General features: G+C 37.9%; 1 protein-coding gene across 5 annotated transcripts in view; it reads right to left on the reverse strand.

Annotated features, from left to right (window-relative positions):
- The window catches only part of TMEM135 (transmembrane protein 135), a 273,707-nt gene that overhangs the window by 205,914 nt on the left and 44,891 nt on the right, over window positions 1-22,902 (reverse strand). For 3 of the 5 annotated variants that reach the window (XM_049889598.1, XM_049889597.1, XM_049889601.1), the window contains exon 5: window positions 19,074-19,151. The exons of the other annotated variants lie outside the window; for them this stretch is intronic. In XM_049889598.1, coding sequence (XP_049745555.1) covers window positions 19,074-19,151 — 78 coding nt within the window. The remainder of the gene's footprint in view (window positions 1-19,073; window positions 19,152-22,902) is intronic. 5 annotated transcript variants of the gene reach the window in all.

Raw genomic sequence — 22,902 nt, forward strand, 5'->3', positions numbered from 1 at the left:
ATAGTGAAGAAAGGATTTAACTGGAAAATAAATTTCTAAAAAGTTTCTTCCGTCGTTGACTGCCAGGTTCACATTTGTTAAAGATGCAATTTGTTCAATGATATCAACATTCAGGGACTTCATGAAATGCTGTAACTTTTACAAGACCTACAATTTCATTTTGTAATGGTTTGTATTGAATTGTCATATATCTGCAACACAAGACATCATCTACAGACTGACAAAGACACTGACAGTGTTAAGCTGAGAGAGATGTTCGAGTATGAATCAGCGAATATCTTGTGTTGCAAAATTTTGGCTACTCTACACATGGGGTCGCCATAAGCTGGAATCAACTTGTGGCAGTGACCTGAATAAGTGAACTCCCACATCATAAATTGGTTAAAAAATAATAAAACAGAGTGACAGAGATAGAGAAAAGGTATAAAACTGCAGATAGTCCCCTGGGTTACGGCCAGGATCTGTTACTGTGTCTTTAAATTTTAAGTCAAATTTGTAGGTAAGTAGGAACATTTTGGGGCGGGGGGAGGTTTAGGAACATATGGTTCTTATTTAGCCTTACTTTAGTGCAAGAGGGAGCCCTGGTGGCGCAGTGGTTAAGAGCTACAGCTACCAACCAAAAGGTCAGCAGTTTGACTCCACCAGCCACTTCCTGGAAACTCTCTGGGGCAGTTCTACTCTCTCCTATGAATTGGAATCAACTTGACAGCAAAAGGCTCAAAGCCCTTCCAATGATTTAAAACCTGTACCTGCAGCAAGTAACGGTGACTGTGACGAAGAATTTGTTGGAGTAGCAGTTGGTTCAATCGTTTCAAAGTGAGGGCAAATTTACACATCATTAAAGTGCAGGCAGGAGTTGTCTGTAAGTGGGACACTGGTATCCTGGGGACTGCTTGTAAATATTTCTAGCCCCTGGTTCAACTGGCAACCCAAAGCTTATTTTAACTATTCATCCGAGTTATCATCATGAGTTTATATAATATGCTTAAGCATTCATTTCTTGATTTATAAACTTGAAAAAGAAATTTAGTGCCCTTATGCTATTTTCCAACTACACTGACCCCTATCCCTTCCAATTTGGTTTATTTATATTATTTTCCATTCTTCTAGTTGTTTTTTGTACCTTTAAATAACATACTTCATCACCTATTTCTATATCTATCAACTTCAGACATTATTTACTGGCTCCTCTGTATGTAAAGGGATATTAATATACCTAAACTTTGTTTCATCTCTCCTCTTCCCCTCTTCCACTTCCCAACTTTTATCAGATGTATAGTTATTTTCATATTATCACGGTTTCTATTTACAGTGTGTTCTCTAACTATAATTAAGTCTCTTGTACTTGTCTATTGATTGGTGCTAAAACTGAAAGGCAATAAATGTTAAAGTATCAAATGTATAAAGTTCAGAATCAGTAACTGTGGCAATGAGACTCATGTAATTAGAAGTCCATGTGATCCTAAGAAGTAAAGCTGTGCTGCTCAGTAGAAAATGTTCCAAATCCAAGGTCAATACCCTAACAATCGTTCAAAATTATGTCACATTTTGTTTCACATTTGGGCTGTGATTTTTTTGTATAGCTTTTTGTTTTTCACGGAGTTTCTGTTTTTTCCCTTGTTGTTAGAAGAAACATGCTTTTATCATATTACTGAACTTTTCTGCTTCTTTAATTGCACATTTTCAAATAGAACCAACATTCTTAGAAATTCTGGCTTCCTATTCAAACTTGGACCAACTCCTTTCAAGATCTGTTGCACAGCTATTTTCTTGAAATTTCTTTTCATTGCATTCTTGGGTTGGTTGCACTATTTCTAGGATCTGTTATTTTTCTCTTTCTCGGGTTCCTTTTCATTTTGCTGGAGTACATTCCCAAATAATTTGACCAAGACCATGCAACCAGTAAGTGAACAGTAGTGCCCAGAAAATCTTTCTCAGTGAAAAAACACAAAACGGTAAGCACTGAAAAGATCTCAAAATTCCCAGACTACTACACCTGGGGCTGAAGAGTCAAACGGCAAGGACGCTGATTGGTGTGACAACCGATTATCAGAACTGTAGTCTCCAGGCTGCACACCAGTTTGCTTTCCACTCTACCACCCCGCCTGTTTGTGCCAGGTTGCTGCTGCTGCACTTTCAGGAACAGAAAGTCAACTTCATATTAACTAATACTTTTTTTGTTACAAGTGTTTGGTTTTATGGAACAGAGTTAAATTTTTAAAATACTTCATTAAACTATTATTCTCATTAGTCATCTAACAAAATAACTGCAGAGGTAAAAGATAATTCTGGCCCATGTTTCCAAATTAGTATTACTTATACTAAGCAATTCATTTTAGAGTAAACGCCTTTTTTTTCCTTTTCGTTTTTTTCTATTTTTCCTTAAGTAAATAGTTCCTCACAAATAAAAGATTAAGTTTCAGGCAAAATAATCCCTGCCTGCCTCCTGTAGTTTTTTCAGCAAAAACAGAAATAACAAAGTCAACTGTCTTTCTTCAAATGACATTTATAAGCTGGGCCAGGGCTTTTCTCTCCTCTACTTTGCTAATCATTATTAGAGGTGTAAAGAGCACGTCTTAGAGATGTAATTCGATCTGAGCTATTTTTTCCCTAAACATCAAACCCATTTATATTGCTTAAATTTCTTTATCGCACTGCTCACTTGACTGAACCAATTATAGTATAAACTTATGCCAAAGTGCAAAAAATTCTGGAATCTATACATTATAGGATACATCAAGATATAATTTTTCAAACAGTAAATAACTGTTTCCAATATGCAGTACAATTAATTGTTAAACTCACAGGATGTTTATGAAAGTCTGCCAAATTACCACGAAACGGTACAATTCCTGTCAGTGCAAGTAATGCTTATCGTCCAGACCAAAGTGACATAAAATGATTTACCACAGAGGTGCACTGAGTTAAAGTCCCATGCCTACTGCCTGCAGCTATCGTACTGGTGCTAATTTTTTTAAACACTGCCATTCTGTGCCAGACCTGCAGGTTTAACATTAATTAAAAGGCCATAAATGAAACAGTCATGTTCTGTGCTGCAACTCTTGCCACATTTAGGGATTGTTTCTTGATATCATCCATATAAAATGTACCCTAAAAGGTCATCAATCAATAATATTCAGACTGCAGTAGAGTAGAAAAAACACTAAACCCAGCATTAAAGCCTGAGTTTTCAGTGTTACCTTACTATATACCATCAATATGAGCTCAGACAAGTCCTGTATCTTTCCATACTTAGTTTTCCTCATCTATAAATGGAATAATGAAAGATATCTTTTCTATTTAACAGGGTGGTTTAGATACATTAAATGTGAAAACATATGAGAAAAGCATTTAATAAAGCAATCTGTAAACACGAACTGTTATCAGACTATGCAGGTATTATTAACTGAATATAAAGCATTCTGGTTATTACTGCAGAAAATTACAAAGATAGAAGTAAAAGACAAAGTCCCAGACTCTGAAGAGCTTAATTCAGAGAAAAAAAACAGGAAAGTAGAAATATAGGAAAATCAAATATTAGCTACCTCAAAGATGAAAAAAACTTTACTGCACATATTATTTCCCTTTAAATTCATGACAAAAAGGAAAAAAGTCCTCAGCAAATACTTTTTGGATTAATTAAGGAAAGTAGAGAAAGGAGGAAAAATAAAATAAACCTTTTTTCTGTTTTCTTGCTAGTAACTCCACTTCCCAGTGCTGGTCAACACATACTCTATAACCATGTTAAGGACAATTATATTTCAAAACTTCATAACCAATGACTTATTTAGTCCACATTTAGTGAAAGAATGCAGAACCAGAAAAGTGAACATGTAGGTTCAAGGAAATAAGGCATCTAAGGCAGGTCCAAGTCCTAGAACCTACTTTCATATTAGCTTTCAGGCAGCATTTTAGGAAATCAACCATACATCATGAATATCATTGTGCAATGTTAATAACCTAAATATTTACTTTGGTACAATGTCTGTAATTTTAAAATGTATGTTACTTTTTTTGCTCATCTTTTAACTAGTCACCCATTATATCATCTTACATACATGTCCCTTAAAAAGCTGTCAGTAGTAGAGCTCTGTATGCAGTCGAATGTTCCTTTACTCTTTTCTTACTGACTGGAATGATTCATTACGACAGTACAGAAATACTGAGGTTAATAGCCTCTTATTTCTCTTGGACCATATTAATTTAATCTTCATAATAACTGCCAAGAAAATGAAGTATTACCCATTTTACAAATAAAGAAACTGAGGTTTGTACAAAGCTAGTAAATGGTAAGCCAGGATCTAAATTTAAATCCATCTGAATCTGAAGCCCATGCTCTTAAAACCACTGCACTGTCAATTTTGTAATCTGAGTTAGAAAACTACTGTATCCTTCTGCACACCATATATAGTCCAAAATCATACCATAGAGGACTTCTCTCTATACAAGGAATGTCATGGATTGAATTATGTCCCCCGAAAAATGTGTATATAAACTTGGTTAGGCCATGATTCCCAGTATTGTGTGGTTGTCCTCCATTTTGTGATTGTAATTTTATGTTAAGAGGATTAGGGTGGGATTTTAACACCACCCTTACTCAGGTCACCTCCCCGATCCAAGGTAAAGGGAATTTCTCTGGGGTATGACCTGCACCACTTCTTATCTCTCAAGAAATGAAAGGGAAGCAAGCAGAGAGTTGGCAACCTCATACCACCAAGAAAGCAGCACCAGGAGCAGAGCACATCCTTTGGACCTGGGGTCCCTCTGCCTGAGAAGCCCCTCAACCAGGGGAAGATTGAGGGCAAAGACCTTCCTCCAGAGCCAACAGAGAGAGAAAGCAATCTCCCGGAGATGACACCCTGAATTTGGACTTGTAACCTACTAGACTGTGAGAAAATAAATTTCCCTTTGCTAAAGCCATCCACTTGTGGTATTTCTGTTATGGCAGCACTAGCTGACGAGGACAGGGAACTTCTGCACTCCCACAGCTAGCTATGTGACTGCTCCCCAAGTCATACATAAATGGCTGTTCCAGGGATGAACATCTGAATTTCTCAGCTGCAAATTCGGAGTTAGTCAGTCAGTCTTTCTATGAGGTTACATATTTAATATATGAAACAGGGAGCTTGGATGGTCATTTTCTACTCAAAAAGCAGACTGAATATCCAAAAAAGACCATCCAACAGAGGAAGAAGGACCTAAAAGATGCCCTTCTATTATTTATCCCAGAAAGGGAAAGATAATTTGTTTGCATGCCAATAAAATTTATTCATAGTTTGCTTCCCTATCTCATTAACACTAAGAGAATTTAAAATTCATCAATATACTGACATACAGTACAGTAACAATGGCAAAAGAAATGAGTTGGCATTTTTAAATCATTCCAAAATTGTGTTAGCAAAAGCTGATTGTATTTTAACTTATTGCTGGAGCATGAAAAACTCCATGATGCTGCAAATATGAATTTTATAAAAGCTTTACTGCAGTAAAACTGGCATATAATAAACAGCACAAATTTTAAAAGCACATTTTGTAAGTTCCGATATACGTGCACACCATAAAACCATCACCACAATCAAGATAATAAACACATCCTTTACCTCCAAAGTTTCCTTGTACCCCCTTGTCATCCCTCTCTCATGCCCAAACTCCATCCCCTCCAAACCCCACCAAAGTACCAGGCAACCACAGATCACTTTCTGTTACTCTAAGATAGTCTGCATTTTCTAGAATTTCATGTAAATGAAATCATACACTACATGATCTTTTTTATCTCACTTCTTCCACACATCAAAATCATTTTGAGGTTCACCTATGTTTGCTGAATGTCAAAAGTTCTTTCCTTTTTATTGTCCAGGAGTCCTGGTGCGGTAGTGGTTAAAGCATTCAACTGCTAACCAAAAGGTCGGCAGTTGGAAACCACCAAAGGGCTCCACAGGAGAAAGATGTGACAGTTTGCTTCTGTAGAGAGTTACAGCCTTGAAAACCTATAGGGTCGCTATGAGTCAGAATCAACTCGATGGCAGTGGTTTGGGGTTTTTGTTTGTTTGTTTGTTTGTCTGTTTTGTTTTTATTCCATTGTTTGGATACAGCACAATGTGTTTATCTATTCACCTGTTAAAAGACTTTTGGCTGTTTCCAGTTTGGGGCAAATAAAAGTGTTATAAACATTCATATACAAGTCTCTGTATAGAAATAAGAATTTATTTCTGTAAATGCTTAAGAGTGGTTGGCACATAGGAAATATGCTTAACTTTTCAATAAATTGTCAAATTGTTTTCCAAAGTGGTTGAACAAGTTTTTATTCCTACCAGCAGTGATATGAGTTCCAGACCCTTTATATCTTCATTAACACGTAGTACCATCAGACTTTTAATATTAGCCACTCCTAATATATGAGTATCTCCTAGTAGTTTTAATTCACACTTACATAATGACTAATGATGTTGAGCATCTTTTCATGTGCTTATATACCAACCACATGGAAACATGAAGGCTCTGCTCAAATATTTTGCAATTTTCTTTACCATGATGTTTGTTTTCTCAATATTGAACTATATATTTACAGCTTTTATATATTCTGGATATATATATATATCCAGAATATCATATATATATGTCTTTATCAAATACGTGATTTGCATATATTTCTTCCCAATTTGTGGTTTTCTGAAGTGCGATGAATTCCAATTTATCCACTTTTTTTTTTCTTTTACCAAGCATGCTTTTGGTGTCATATTTTTAAAAAATCATTATTTAACCCAAATTCACAAACTTTTTTTTCTATGTTTTCTTCTAGAAGATTCCTAATTGTACTTTTACAATGTAGGTCTATAATCCATTCTGATCTAATTTTTATAAGGTACAAGATCAAAATCAACTTTTTTTGCAGATGACACCTCAATTGTTCCAGCAGTATATCTTAAAAACAGTATTTACCAACGCAATGCATTTCCACTGCTGTTGAAAATCAATTGAGCGTGTACGTGTGGGTTTATTTCTGGATTCTCTATTCTGTTCCACTGACCTTTTTGTAAACCTTTATGTCATTATACCATCTTAATTATTGTAGCTTTATAAAATCAGGAAACCCTAGTGGCGCTGTGGTTAAGAGCTATAGCTGCTAACCAAAAGGTCGTCAGTTCAAATTCACCAGGTGCTCCTTGGAAACCATAGGGGGCAGTTCTACTCTGTCCTATAGGGTGACTATGAGACGAAATCGACTTGATGGCAATGGTTTTTTTTGTTGTTTTTTTTTCCATAAAATCAGGTAATGTAAGCCCTCCAGTTTTTTTTTTAATTATTTTGGGTGTTCTAGATCCTCTGAATTTTTCATATAAGTTTTACAATTACTTGTAAATTATTTTAAAAAAAAAAGACTCCTGATTTAGCAATTGGAATGGCTGAATCTACAGATAAATTTGAGACTAACCGTCATCTTAAAATAATAAATCCTGTGAGTCATGAACTCATTTATTTATATCATCTTTAATTTCTCTCAACAATGTTTTATACTTCTCTGCATACAGATTTTGCACATTTTCTGTTAGATTTATCGCTAAGTGTCATCATTAAGGTTGTGTATCAACTTGGCTGGGCCATGATTCTCAGTGATTCAGCAGTTATGATGCAGTTTGGCAGCCAAATGATGATGTGATTACTTCCATGATGAGATCTGATATAATGTGATCACCTCCACAATGGGATCTGTTGTGAGTAGCCAATCAGTTGAAAGGGATTTTCCTTGGGGGTGTGGCCAGCATGCAATATAGGCAGACTTTCTGACAAGGCTCACTAGGTTTTGCTTGCTCTGAATTCTGTAGTTTGCACCTGTTAGTCTGACCACCGGTTCTTGGAACTTGAGCTAGCAGCTTACTTGCCATCTTGCCTGCTAATCTTGGAATTCGTCAGTCTTCACATCCTGTCAGCAAAACTCCTGCTGTCTGACCTGCCGATCTCGGGTTTGCCAGCCTCTGTGGCTACATGAATCAGGAGAAGCCTCAGACTGACCCACAGACTTGGGACGTTCCAGCCACTAAAACCACGTGAACCACTTCCTCGCTATAAATCTCTTTCTATATATATATGTAAATCTCTTTATATATATATATATATATATATATATATATATATATATATATATATAAAAATGTATATATATATTTATACGTTTTACTGGTTTTGCTTCTCTAGAGAACCCAGCCTAAGACACTAAGTATTTAATATTTTCTAATGTTGATGCTATTATATATATAATTTCAATTTCCAAATATTGGTTGTTAGTGTATACAGGTACAATTTTTTTTTCTAATTTACTCTTCTACACAGCAACCTTGCTAAACTCACTTATTAGTTTTGTAGATTATTTGTAAATACCACAGGATTTTCTAAATGGACAATCACATTATCTGTGAATAAAGACGCCTTTTATTTATTTTTCTTGCCTCATTCCTCTGGCCAAAATATCCACTATAATGTTAAATAAAAGGTGCCATCTTAGTGGGGAAGCATTCTGCCTTTCATCATTAAATATGATGCTACCTATAGATTTTACCCCCACGTGTCTGTCAGTTTGTCGTACTGTTGGGGGCTTGCGTGTTGCTGTGATGCTGGAAGCTATGCCACCAGTATTCAGATACCAGCAGGGTCACCTATGGAGGACAGGTTTCAGCTGAGCTTCCAGACTAAGACACACTAGGGAGAAGGACCCAGCAGTCTACTTCTGAAAAGCATTAGCCAGTGAAAACCTTATGAATAGCAGCAGATCACTGTCTGATAAAGTGCTGGAAGATGAGACCCCAGGTTGGAAGGCACTCAAAAGATGACTGGGGAACAGCTGCCTCCTCAAAGTAGAGTCAACCTTAACGATGTGGATGGAGTAAAGCTTTCAGGGCCTTCATTTGCTGATGTGGCGCAACTCAAAATGAGAAGAAACAGCTGCAAACATCCATTAATAATCAGAACCTGGAATGTACAAACTATGAATCCAGGAAAACTGGAAATCATCAAAAATGAAATGGAACACATAAACATCGATATCCTAGGCATTAGTGAGCTGAAATGGACTGGTATTGGCCACTTGAATCGGAAAATCATATAGTCTACTCTGCTAGGAATGACAACTTGAAGAGGAATGGTGTTGCATTCATCATCAAAAAGAACATTTCAAGATCTATCCTGAAGTACAACGCTGTCAGTGATAGGATAACATCCATATGCCTACAAGGAAGACCAGTTAATACGACTATTATTCAAATTTACACACCAACCACTAGGGCCAAAGATGAAGAAACAGAAGATTTTTATTAAGTCGCTGCAGCCTGAAATTGATCAAACATGCAATCCAAGATGCATTGATAATTACTGGTGATTGGAATGTAAAAGTTGGAAATGAAGAAGGATCAGTAGTTGGAAAATATGGCCTTGGTGATAGGTTTAAAGTCAGGAAAGGTGTGCATCAGGATTGTATTCTTTCACCATACCTATTCAGTCTGTATGCTGAGCAAATAATACAAGCAGCTGGACTATATTAAGAAGAATGGGGCATCAGGACTGGAGGAAGACTCATTAACAACCTGCATTATGCAGATGACACAACCTTGCTTGCTGAAAGTGAAGAAGACTTGAAGCACTTACTAATGAAGATCAAAGACCACAGCATTCAGTATGATTTGCACCTCAACATAAAGAAAACAAAAATCCTCACAACTGGACCAATCAGCAACATCATGATAAACAGAGAAAAGAATGAAGTTGTCAAGGATTTCATTTTACTTGGATCCACAATTGACAGCCATGGAAGCAGCAGTCAAGAAATCAAAAAATGCATCGCATTGGGTAATCTGCTGCAAAGGACCTCTTCAAAGTGTTGAAGAGCAAAGATGTTACCTTGAAGACAAAGGTGCGCCTGACCCAAGCCATGGTATTTTCAATCGCATCATATGCATGTGAAAGCTGGACAATGAATAAGGAAGACTGAAGAAGAATTGACACCTTTGAACTGTGGTACTGGGGAAGAATATTGAATATACCGTGGGCTGCCAAAAGAACAAACAAATCTGTCTTAGAAGAAGTACAACCAGAATGCTCCTTAGAGGCAAAGATGGTGAGACTGTGTCTTAAATACTTTGGATGTGTTGTCAGGAGGGATCAGTCCCTGGAAAAGGACATCATGCTTGGCAGAGTACAGGGTCAGCGGAAAAGAGGAAGACTCTCAACGAGGTGGATTGACACAGTGGCTGCGACAACGAGCTCAAGCATTAACAACGATTGTAAGGATGGTTCAGGACCAGTCAGTGTTTCATTCTGTTGTACACGGGGTCACTATGAGTCAGAATCGACTCAATGGCACCTAACAACAACAACATAGATTTTATGTAAATAGCCATTATCACTTTGAATAAGGTTTCCTCTATACATAGTTCAGGGTTCTTAACCTCAGCACCATTAACATTTTAGACTAAATGATATGGGAGACTGTTCATTGTATTGTAGGATGTTTAGCAGCATCTTTGGCCTTTATCCGATAGATGCCAGTAACACTCACCTAGTCATGAGAATCAAAAATATCTCCACACATTGACAAATGTTCTTTGAGGTACCAAAGTGCCCCTCACTGGAAATCACTAATCTAGTGTCTTAGTTATCTAGTGCTGCTAGAACAGAAATATCACAAGCGGACGGTTTTGACAAAAAGAAATTTATTCTCTCACAGTTTAGGAGGCCTGAAGTCTGAATTCAGGGTGCCAGCTCCAGAGGAAGACTTTGTCTCTCTGTTGGATGTAGGGGAAGATCCTTGTCATCAATCTTCTCCGGGTCTAGGAGCTTCTCAGTGCAGAGATCCAGGGTCCAAAGGATGTGCCCCACTCCTGGCTCCTCTTGCTTGGTGGTACTGAGATCCTTCTCTTCTCTGCTCACTTCTCTCTTTTATATCTCAAAAGAGACTGACTCAAGATACAACCGAATCCTGTAGATTGAGTCCTGTCTCATTACCATTAACTGCCTCTAATTCCGCCTGATTAACATCATAGAGGTTAAGATTTACAACACACAAGATAATCACATCAGATCACAAAATGGTGGATGACAACCACACAATACCGGGAATCATGGCATAGCCAAGCTGACACATATTTTGGGGGGACACAATTCAATCTATAACATTATACCTTTTGGCCACCCTCAGCCCTGGGCTTCAGCTCCACCTTCCAGGCCCACTGGGACAGCAACCTTCCTCCCTCACATTTGGGCAGTCCCATTCTCCTAGTCCGTCAGAGTGGCAACTCCAACCCCTCGGCCCCTGGCAGGCCCGTTCTTCTGCCCCTTGGGCATAGCAGCCCTGCCTCCTCAGCTTGGACAGCGGATCTGGCCCCATCCCACTGGCACTTGAGAAAAGGAGCCCCACACTCCAGAACTGAGTTGGTGAAGATCTGACTCTTGAAACTTACAAGGCTGTAGCCCCGCTCTTTGAAACCCCAGAGGCCATGGCTCCAACCTTTGAGACCCCAGAGGTTGTGCCCCATCCTTTGGGACTGAGGCAGCTCTGCTCCCTGTGTTCCTTGTCTCTTCAGCTTTTGCTTCCTGGTTCCTTGGTCTCTTGGCCCCTCGGGCATGCCCGGCATCTGCCCTGCTCAGAAAAGTGTTTCAGAGCTCTTCAGATCTACTGATAAGTGCCTGGAAGCACCCCACTCTGCCAGTATACTTCAGCTGGAAGGCACTCACCTCCAGGCAGTAAGCCCAGATAATTACAGGGTTCACCTCATTTGTTCTCCCATCTCTCAAGGATCACTGCTCTTCATTCCTTAATGTGCAATGTCATGAAAACTGTTATTTCATTTATTTTGTCTGTTTTTTGGTTGTTTCAAGAAGGAGGGTAAATCTGTTCCCTGTTATTCCAATTCGGCCTGAATCAGAAATCATTTAGTAAAATATACTCATTCTATAAAATTTTCAGATGGGGATGAAAGTCTCAGCTCTCTGCTTGGCCTCCTCTGACATCGTCCCATTGGAGGTATTGGGGTGCCTTATTATAGCCTCATGAAGGTGGAAGTCTAGGCTCCCTACCTGGCTTTTGCTGTTGAGGTTGGGGGCAGGAATCAGATAATTCCAATACATTAAGTCTCTACAGGTCTGTTTCTGTTCTCTATTGTTTCTACCAATTCTTGCTCTTAATGGCTTGTTTCCTTGTGTGCTTGATTACTTCTGACAGTGAGCTCCTCATGTACTTACAAAAATTATATGTAGATAATGACTTCCAGGGAGAGCAGATATACTTTTCCCTATTCCTTTCACTAATTACAACTAAAAAGTGTGGACATTACATATAAAACTAACATAAAAAGACTCAAAATGTGGAAAGAAGGTGCAAAACTATCCAGGAACCTCAGGATCCAAGGAATGACAGGATGGCATGTTCCCTAGGTTTTCTTTTTGCCTCATATAGCCCAGTCTTAGAGCTAAAGAAGCCAGCAACCCAGAAACACCAAGAAACACAGACAAAAGCCTGTTCTGTCTTGGGAAAGGACCAAGAGAGAGGTAGCCAATCAAGACAGAAAGCTTTTAGACAATAACCACTCTACTCCAGCCAAACATCACAAGAAAAAAACTGTGGCCCCACCCCTAGCCTTACCAGCAAAAGCCAAGTAGGGAACCTAGACTTCCACCCTCCTAAGGCTGCAATAAGGTACCCCAATACCTCCAATGGTGTGGTGTCAGAGGAGTCCAAGTAGAGAGCTAAGGCCTTCATCCCCACCTGCTGGCTATAAGCCCCCACACAGGGGTGTCAGTAGAGACCACCTAGGGAACCAGAACTCCTGCTCCCACCCAGCAGAAATGAGGACCCCCCCCGCACCACACACATACACACAACTATTAATGGAGGTGGTTTAGTCAGGAAAGGTGTGCATCAGGGTTGTATCATTTTACCATACCTATTCAACCCATACGCTGAGCAAATAATCTGAGAAGACTATATGAAGAAAAATGCAGCATGAGGATTGGAGGAAGATCCATTAACAACCTGCGATCTACAAGTGCCACAACCTTGCTTACTGAACGCCAACAGGACTTAAGACACTTACTGATAAATATCCAAGACTACAGCCTTCAGTGTGGATTACACCTCAACGTAAAGAACAAAACTCCTCTCAAATGGACCAATAAGCAACATCAATGACAGAGAAAAGATTGAAGCTGTCGAGGATTTCATTTTACTTGAATCCACAATCAACACCTACGGAAACGGCAGTCAGGAAATCAAACAACATATTGCATTGGGCAAATCTGCTGCAAAAGACTTCCTTTAAGTGGTAAAAAGCAAAGATGTCACTTTAAGGCCTAAGGTGCGCCTGACCCAAGCCATGATATTTTCAATCACCTTATATTCATGAGAAAGCTGGACAATGAATAAAGAAAACCTAAGAAGAGTTGATGCCTTTGAATTATGGTGTTGGTGAAGAATACTGAATATGCCATGGAGTGCCAGAAGAAGAACTAATCTCTCCTGGAAGAAGTATAGCCAGAATGCTCCTTAGAAACGAGGATGGCAAGTCTTCGTCTCATGTACGTTGGACATGCTATCAGAAGGGACCAGTCTCTGGAGAAGGGCATCAAGCTTGGTAAAGTAGAGGGTCAGTAAAAAAGAGGAAGACCGCCAGTGAGATGGATCGACAAAGTGGCTGTAACAATGGGCTCAAACATAGCAATGATTGTGAGTATGATGCAGGATCAGGCACTATCTCCTTCTGTTGTACACAGCGTTGCTGTGAGTTGGAACCAAATCAATAGCACCTAAGAACAACAACAAATTCTTCTTAGATGACAAAGAATCACATCTTCTGCAAAGCAGAGATAAGAGCTCAACATTGCCTAATGTTATATTGTTGTTATTGTTAGGTGCCTTCGAGTTGCTTCCAATTCATAGGTACCAGAAACTTACATTTCTGAATATGATTAAAAGAATCAAAGTAAAAAGAGAGAAAGGAATCTCATCCCTAATTGTGGTAGTTCAAAGAAAAATTTCAGTGAAAAAATCTACTAGTTCAGGAACTCAGCTGAGGTCAGCTTCACTTGCTCCTTTATTTACCTTCATAGATGGGAGAGGTGTGGAAGTCAGTGGGCTGACTTATAGGACTTGGGTCTTGACACTAACGGAGGGGAAAAAAAAGAAGAGAATAGACATTATAGTCACCAAATTAGAAGAGAAGGATCATTCTCTTTCATCATTGCCATTTTCAGGAGTATCTGCCCCCAGCCTATAGTCATTCAATAATTATTTATTGAGCATATAATATATGCTAAGCACCATTTGTAGAAAATGGTGATATGTCGATGAACAAGCCAGAGTCCTTGCCCTTAAGCAGCTTATATACAATGAGGGTAGAAAGGCAACAAATGAGAAAATATCAGTGCTAAATAAGTGCTATGAAAAAGATAAAGTAAGATTACGAGGTAGTGAATAAAGGGGTAGGGGGAAGCTGCTTTACCTGGGATAGTAAGAAAGGCCTCTCGCAGGAGGTGGCACTGGACTGAGAACTAAATGAAGAGAAGGTGCTAGCCAAAAAAAAATTTAAGGAAAAATATTTCAAAGCAAAAAGAAAAGCAAGTGCTAAGGCTGCAAGGGAATAATAAACTTGGAATATTTAACAGACACAAAGCCAGTGTGATGAAGAAGAAAAAGTAGAAGGAAATGCAAAAGAGGGAAGGGCTCCATAAAGAGTCTTGTAAACCAGGGTAAGGCATTTGAATTTTATTTGTGTTGCAGTGGGAAGTGAGAGTTTTCCTGAGTTTCAAGTAGAGGAGTATTATGTTCTAATTTGCATTTCCAACAGTTCTGACTGCTATGTGCAAGGCTGACTACAGGAGGAAAAAAGTGGTAAGATGTAGACAGGTTATTAAGACAGCTCATGTCAGAGATGACAGGAATTAGACTATGATTATAACCATGGAGGTGGTGAGGCACTGTAAAATCCAGAACACATTTTTTAAGAAGAATAAAAAGATTTTCTGATGGATATGAATGAAAAGCATAAGAAGAAGAAAAGAATTAAAACTCCTAAATTTCTGACCTGAGCAAACGGATGGATGGTTGACGCCATGTTTTGCATAGGGAAGGCTTAGGGAAGAAATTTAAGAGGGTGTTTATAATTGTTTATTGAATTTAATACTTTCATTTTGTTTCTTTCGGGTTCATCTGTCAAATTTCTCAAACTAGTTTACAATCCATATTGTATTCCTTTTGTATTTTCATGTGCCCAGATATATAATAAATACCTGCTGAATCTAATTAAGTTGAAGTGACCTTACAAGAAAACATATGAACCAACATTTTCAAACCTTACATTTAAAAATCAAATACAGATGTTTTAATCAAAGACACTGCATATTTAACATTTAAAAAATAAATGCTACAGACAAGCCTGCTAGATGTATGTTTACAATTTTAAAATGCATACACTGTTAAATGTTTGGTGGGGTAAATGATATTGCAGAGACAAGTTTTCAAAGGGACTTATACAGATTTAAATGTCTCAAATTATTTTTCTTATAATTAAACTAAACGTAAATGAGCTACACTTAACATCACATTTTAAAAAATGGTTAGCAACATGTGATGAACTTTGAAAGACTAGAAACCTGAGGTCACTGTCACAACCAACATAACAAAGAGAAATCACATGTATGCAAACTTTGCTTATATGTTTCTCTTTTAAATCATATTGTGCAAAGTTGAATTCTGGCAGCTAACATTCTTGGGGGAAACCTCGTCCAACATTTTATAGCCATATCTTTGGGAGAAGCAAAAGAAAATATTTAATTCTTTATTTCATATCTTTTCTATGTACATTTTAATCTTTAACAACTAATTCTCTATCAATTCTAAGAATCTAAAAAACTATATACTATTTTTAAATCTGTACACTTTTCCTTCTGAAGCAAGCTAACATGTAACAAGAAAACACCAACATTCTCAAACAAGTATCAATTACATTGCTTTAAGTTTGTATATTTTTAAACGCTAGTTAATCATTAATGACATAAACTACTAGTCTAATAACTGAGACCTACCAGGACTTATTGGCAGATATCATGTGTAATAAGAACTATACAGGAGTCCAAGGAAAGATTTGTTTATGATAATAAAGGCATTAGTACAGATGTCTCTTATTCAGAGTATACAGTTCTTCACCTATTCCCTACAACACTCAACGCAAACACAACCAGCAAAATTTATATCCACAATTACATAGTATAAACACTTGTGTTTTGAGAGAATAACTAAAAAAGAGAGATGGAGTTTACCACTACTGGCTCACAAATTACTCTCCCCCTGTAAATTATGAGGTCCCTGAAAGCAAAAACTATACTCTTTATTTTGGTCACCTCAATTTCACTTACAGTGTCTAACACATAGTAGATGCTCAATACATGTTTCTCATTCTTCCCTACCCCTATCCCTTAAACCTTGGTCCAAAATTAGCAATTCTTGGAAAGGCAAGAATTTTGTCTTGTGGCTATCAATGGCGTATCTCTAAGATGTATCTGACTCCGAGTCCTCTCCTTTCTTCATGGTCCAAGTCCTATGTAATTCATAACACCTTCTCTAATTGCCCCAGCCCAAACTAATTCCTCTTCTAAAGTTCTAAAGACGGTACTAACTCCACATATTTGATATGAATACAATATCTTGAACTGTTAATTATCTATTCGTTTTCAATCCAGGTCTAAATAGACCCTTTCCCCTTAACTAAATAGGGGAACTAACTAAATAAGTTCAAAGACAGAATAATGGCTTACACTGGTACCCCCATACCCAGCAAAGTGCTGTGCACTCAATAAATGTTCACTGATGAAAATAAAGACAAAAACAATAAACATATCATGGATCCAGTTCTACATATTCTTCTAACATGTATTCATTCTAAGGCATGGCAATGCCTTTGAAACTTTCTGGTTAAAATAATGAAGAAATGGGTAACTACCACAGCCAAAATTAATGAAATGATATTGCTAATCAGTTATTTCACTGTCTTCCAAAATTTTAAGTAGGGTTATGTACATGTGTGTGTATATAAAGCCAACTCATTATAATGAAGACATAACCAGTAAGTGAAATGGTAGGAGTAAATCTCTCAAAAAAATGATTACTTAATATCATAAGCAATGAAAACTATCTGCCATAGTAGCCAAAAAAGTATGTCACAAAACAATATGCCTCCAATTTTTCAAAACATGTCTTTATAAAGTACGTGTGCATTATGTTTGTGTATTTATATACATACCCCGGAGAAGAAGGAAAATTTTAAAAAATTAAGCAAATACTAAAATGTTAGCAATTCCTAAATGGTAAAATTATACTCTTTTTATTTTCTTCTGTATGATTTGCTATCCTGTCCAAATCAGAAACACAATAAATAATAATTTTTTTTAATAAAATTTTTTTTAATTTTGTTGTTGATGTTATTATGCCAACAATTTCAACTTAGTCTAGTAAGCAAGATAATCAAGTCACAGAACAGTTATTTCCTTGGATTAAATTCAATCTCTCTGAAAATACTTAAATTCTTATCTATTCTGCACTACCAAAAAAAAAAAAAAACCCCGCTGCCAATGAGTGGATTGCAACTCACAGTGACCCTACAGCGACCCTGTAGGACAGAGTAGAACTGCCCCATAGGGTTTCCAAGGAGCACCTAGTGGATTCAAACGACCGACCTTTTGGTTAGCAGCCACAGCTCTTAACCACCACACCAGGGAGGGGTTCCACTGTGCGCTAAGTGCTATTAAAAAAAAAAAAATACTTGCGCCACCTAGGGACCTTCCGACCTTCATATATAAGGATCATAATTAAAACAGGTACTGGTATTCTATTTAGGAAAGCAATAAAGGACTAAATAAAGCACTTAAGGTATGTTAGGAAGTCTTTTATAAAAACTTACTAATATCAATAATTTTGAGAGTGTGAATTCTGATGCACTCTTGATGGGAGTATAAACTAGAACAAAACCAACGGGTTTGCTAGAGGATAATTTAGCAATATTTATAAAAATCCTTATAATATCCCTGAGACTATCACCCTGAGGTACTCCATAAACCTTGAACCGAAACTACCCACTGAGGTCACCTTTTAGCTAAATAAAAGATTGGCTCGTATAATAAAGAATATCACCAGTGAGTATTGCATGCCTTTAAAAAATTATCTTCATAAAACCAAATGGTCAATAGTTACTCTACAACAAAGACGAATGGGTAAGGGGACAAGAAAACCATATTACTGGGAACAAAACATTCAGAACAAAATGAATAAGAATATTAACAGATTGTGAAAAAAACGTAACAAATGTCACTGAACAACCTGTGCAGTAATTGTTAAATGAGAACCTAATTTGCTACGTAAACTTTCACCAAAAACACAATATTATTAAAAAAAAAAAAACATGGCTTGAGGGGGAATAGGGTTGTGAATGGTGTGGTGTGATTGTTTCTCATGTGGGGTATGTACGGAAATCCTCACAACATTAACATTTCAGCACAACCTCAATGAAATGAAAGAGCAATGCATGCATATATGTGGGGTAAGTGCTCAAGGGCCTGAAGAGGAAGCATGCATATCATGCCTGCAAAATGCCTGGGAGGAGCAGTGTGGCTGAAATGGAGAATGAAGAAGGGCAGAGTGGTAAAAGAGAAGGCAGAGCAGTATAAGGACCCCTCATTTCTACAGATTCCTTCCAAGACTTCAGAAGAGCTCTAAGTAACCTGTTCACATAGTCACATGTCTGCACACAATTTGCCAAAGTAAGGTATTTTAGCCACAGATGGCTATGATCAGGGTCAATTTACACTCTGACTTCCTCTCTCTCACACTTGCCCTTGCAGGGATAGTGTCAGGGTAAGCAGAGGCATTTGGGAGTTCAGATTAGCAGAGGCGGAACTGGAGTATGTTTAGCTTGAGTTTAGCAACACATATTTATCAAGTCAATTTCCAGTTGCTTCCAGGTATAGATAAGTGATTGCCAGTGGTCCAGTAAAGGAATGTTTTCCAGCAATACTCTCTACTCTCTATTGTGCCAACTCACCATGTCATAACACAAAGATGAAGTCATACTGAAATAGGGACATGTCCTATGATGCCCAGCCCTAAAAGTATGTGGGTACTGAAAAAGAAACAAGATTTGAAATACACGGAGCCGGAAGATAAACTGTAAAAAGTTTCTCCAATCATCAAACACATAAAGTAGTAAACACAGGATCTAATTCTTATCAAGGTCTAGTGGTTAAAATGGAAGTTCTCTCCTATCAAGACAATAAAGTGTATACAATTATATACGCAACGTAACCTTTTCTTTTCCAGTGGGAATTACACTAAACAGAATTAGTCAGAATTCCTGTTTGTGAAGCACTATCTGTAACAATATTCAAAGGAGGTAGGTCTGGGTATAAAGTCACATGTTTTAGCTATTCCAAATATTATTAATTCTTTTTTAAATATTTCAATTAATCATGTAAGAGAAAAGACTGAATTACCTTCTATTCTCTCTACACAAAATTATATTAGAAAATTCCTGCATGAAAAGATGATCAACGAGTTTGTAACCAAAAAATTAGGGGGAAGGTATTATAGATGTATTTCAGGTGATTATTTAATAAAAATATTATACCATTTTTCTGGGTTTTGTGATATGCCTGTTATTTTATCACCTTTTTGAAAATTAAAAAAAAAAAGTCATCATTAACATTGGATAGGTTAAACAGCACATTAAACAGATATAGAGATGAGTTAACGTGGAGAGAGGTCTGAAGAAATTAACCAGAATTTAGCACAGAGTGAAAAATAAAGAAGAAAAATGTTAAAGAGCAATGAAGAGACTTGGAGAAGAAAATAAGAAGGTTTAAAACACCCATCCATTGTTCTTATCTACTATACCCAGTGCCCATAGCAGCCCTATAGGACAGAGTAGAACTGCCCCATAAAGTTTCCAAGGAGCACCTGGCGGATTTGAACTGCTGACCGTTTGGTTAGCAACCGTAGCAGTCAGCCATTATGCCACCAGGGTTTATCTACTATAGTTTTCACTAATTAGACAGTAGATAAGAACTGAAAGGGAAAGACAACACACAATACAGAAGAGGTCAGCACAACTAGACTAAACCAAAAGCAAAGAAGTTTCCTGAATAAACTGAACACTTTGAAGGCCAGCGTAGCAGGGGCAGGGGTTTGGGGACCATGGTTTCAGTGGACATCTAGGTCAACTGGCATGATAAAATCTATTAAGAAAACATTCTGCATCCCACCTTGGAGAGGGGCATCTGGGGTCTTAAACGCTAGCAAGTGGCCACCTAAGAAGCATCAATTGGTCTCAACTCTCCTGGAGCAAAGGAGAATGAACAACATCAAAGACACAAGGTAATTATAAGCCCAAGAGACAGTAAGGGCCACATAAACCAGAGACTACATCAGCCTGAGACCAGAAGAACTAAATGGTGCCCAGCTACAACCAATGACTGCCCTGACAGGAAACACAACAGAGACCCCCTGAGGGAGCAGGAGAGCAGTGGGATGCAGACCCCAAATTCTCACAAAAAGACAAGACTTAATGGTCTGACTGAGACTAGAAGGACCCAGAGGTCATGGTCCCCAGACCTTCTGCTAGCCCAAGAAAGGAACCATTCCCAAAGGCAACTCTTCAGATAGGGATTGGACTGGACTATGGGATAGAAAATGATACTGGTGAAGAATGGGCTTCTTGGATCAAGTAGACACATGAGACCATGTGGGCAGCTCCTGTATGGAAAGGAGATGACAGGGCAGAGGGGGTCAGAAGCTGGCCAAATGGACATGAAAATAGAGAGTGGAGGGAAGGAGTGTGCTGTATTCTTAGAGGGATAGCAACTAGGAGTATATAGCAAGGTGTATATAAATTTTTGTATGAGAGACTGACTTCATTTGTAAACTTTCACTTAAAGCACAATATTTAAAAAAAAAAAAAAAAATCTAGAAGTAATTCCAGAATAAGACAATATAGAGACTGGGGAGAGGTGAGATTTAAGGAGAGAATATATAAAAGTTTAATTCCAGAACTAACCACTAAAGAAGCAAACTAAGCCCTGAGCAAACTAAATAAAAATAAGTGTATATCCTAGTGAATTAACTATCTTGGGGTGAGTTCTCTACAGAAGCAAAACCAGTGACATGTACATATGCATAGAGACAGAGATTTATCTTAAGGAAATGGCTCACATGGCCATAGAGGCTGGCAAGTCCCAAATCCATGGGTCAGGCTTCAGGCTGGAGGATTTTCCTGACTCATGCAGCTACAGGGGCTGACGAACCCAAAATCAGCAGGTCAGATGGCAGACCACTGGCAAAGGGCTGCAGAGGCTGACAAATCTAAGATCAGTAGTAAGACAACTGGCTGCTGGTTCACAGGCTGTGGAGATTGACAAAACCCAAGATCAGCAGGTAAGATGGCAGACCACTGTTTCACAGGCTACGGAGGCTGACAAATCCCAAAATCAGCAGGTAATACAGCAGGCCACTGGCTCAAGTTCCAAGAATCTGAAGTCAGATGATGATGAGCTGGATGCAGAATCCAGAGCAAGGAAGTGAGCTTTGCCAGAATGTCCATATATACTGGATGCAGGCTGCACCCCCTAAGGATACTCCCCTTACAATTGATTAGATGATCACATCACAAAGGATGACTACATCATTACCTATCTGCCAAACCACTGGGAATGATGGCCCAGCCAAGCTGACACACAACCTTGATCATCACATCAACATACTAAAGACAAATTCTTCAAAAAAAAATTTTTTAATAATGAGGAAAAAAGAGATTACTTAAAGAATAAAAGTAAAACCACTCTGACAACAGATCCAAAAAGTATTTATAGAGAACAAAGATAAAGGATTTTTGTTGCTGTTAGGACCCACAGAGTTGGTTCCAACTCATAGTGACCCCATGTACAATAGAATGCCTTCCAAATGCTAGGGTAAAATCACTGTCTACCTACAATTCTATACTCAACAAAATTATTATTAATTAATAGTTATTCAATCCCTACTATATGCCAGGCTCTATTTAGATGTTCATGGTACAACTGCAAATAAATTACAAAAAGTCCATGACTTTGTAGAGTTTACATTCTAGTAAGAATTCTCTAAAGACAGAATAAAGACAAAAAGAAATCCTTTAACTAGTCTCTGCTCTTTTGGTGTCCTGAAATTTCCATCCAAATTGCAATCAAAAGAGCTTGGAACAGCTACTTTTCTGAAGTATTTTAAAATAACTTACCTGATGGTATACCCTAGGCTTTCTTAATCAGTGGTACATGAAACCCTTGAAATTATATGGAAATTTGAGTGTCTTTTTACGTATAAGCAGTTTTCTGTCCATGACTCAAAAAAGGTTAAAACCACTTTTCTCTGACCCAAACTCCCCTCCAGAATAGTTTAGTGCTATATTATGGTTCCCGCTAACCAAAAAATCCATTGCCGTCAGGTTAATTCCAACTGATAGTGACCTGACAGGACAGAGTAGAACTGTACCATAGGGTTTCCAAGGAGCACCTGGTGAATAAGAACTGCCGACCTTTTAGTTAGCAGCCATAGCTCTTAATCATTACGCCACCAGGGTTTCCAGGGCTCCCACAGTATCCCATAAATTGATTTTTTTAGTCTTTTTCACACATTATTATTACTGGTGTCACCTCTCCATGCCTTCTCCACTAGAGAGTAAGCTCCATGAGTGCAAGAGCTATCTCTTTCCTGCTTACCAGCAATAATTGGCATATGGGAAGTACCAAGCAAAAATTAAATATTTTATAGCTTAAGTGAGTTGTTAAATCTATCTCTGAACTACACTCCCTTGTTACAGAATTCAAGAACCTACCCTTTGTTAATAA

The sequence above is a fragment of the Elephas maximus genome, chromosome 7 (genome assembly GCF_024166365.1).
Source record: "Elephas maximus indicus isolate mEleMax1 chromosome 7, mEleMax1 primary haplotype, whole genome shotgun sequence".
Classification (NCBI taxonomy): Eukaryota; Metazoa; Chordata; class Mammalia; order Proboscidea; family Elephantidae; genus Elephas; species Elephas maximus.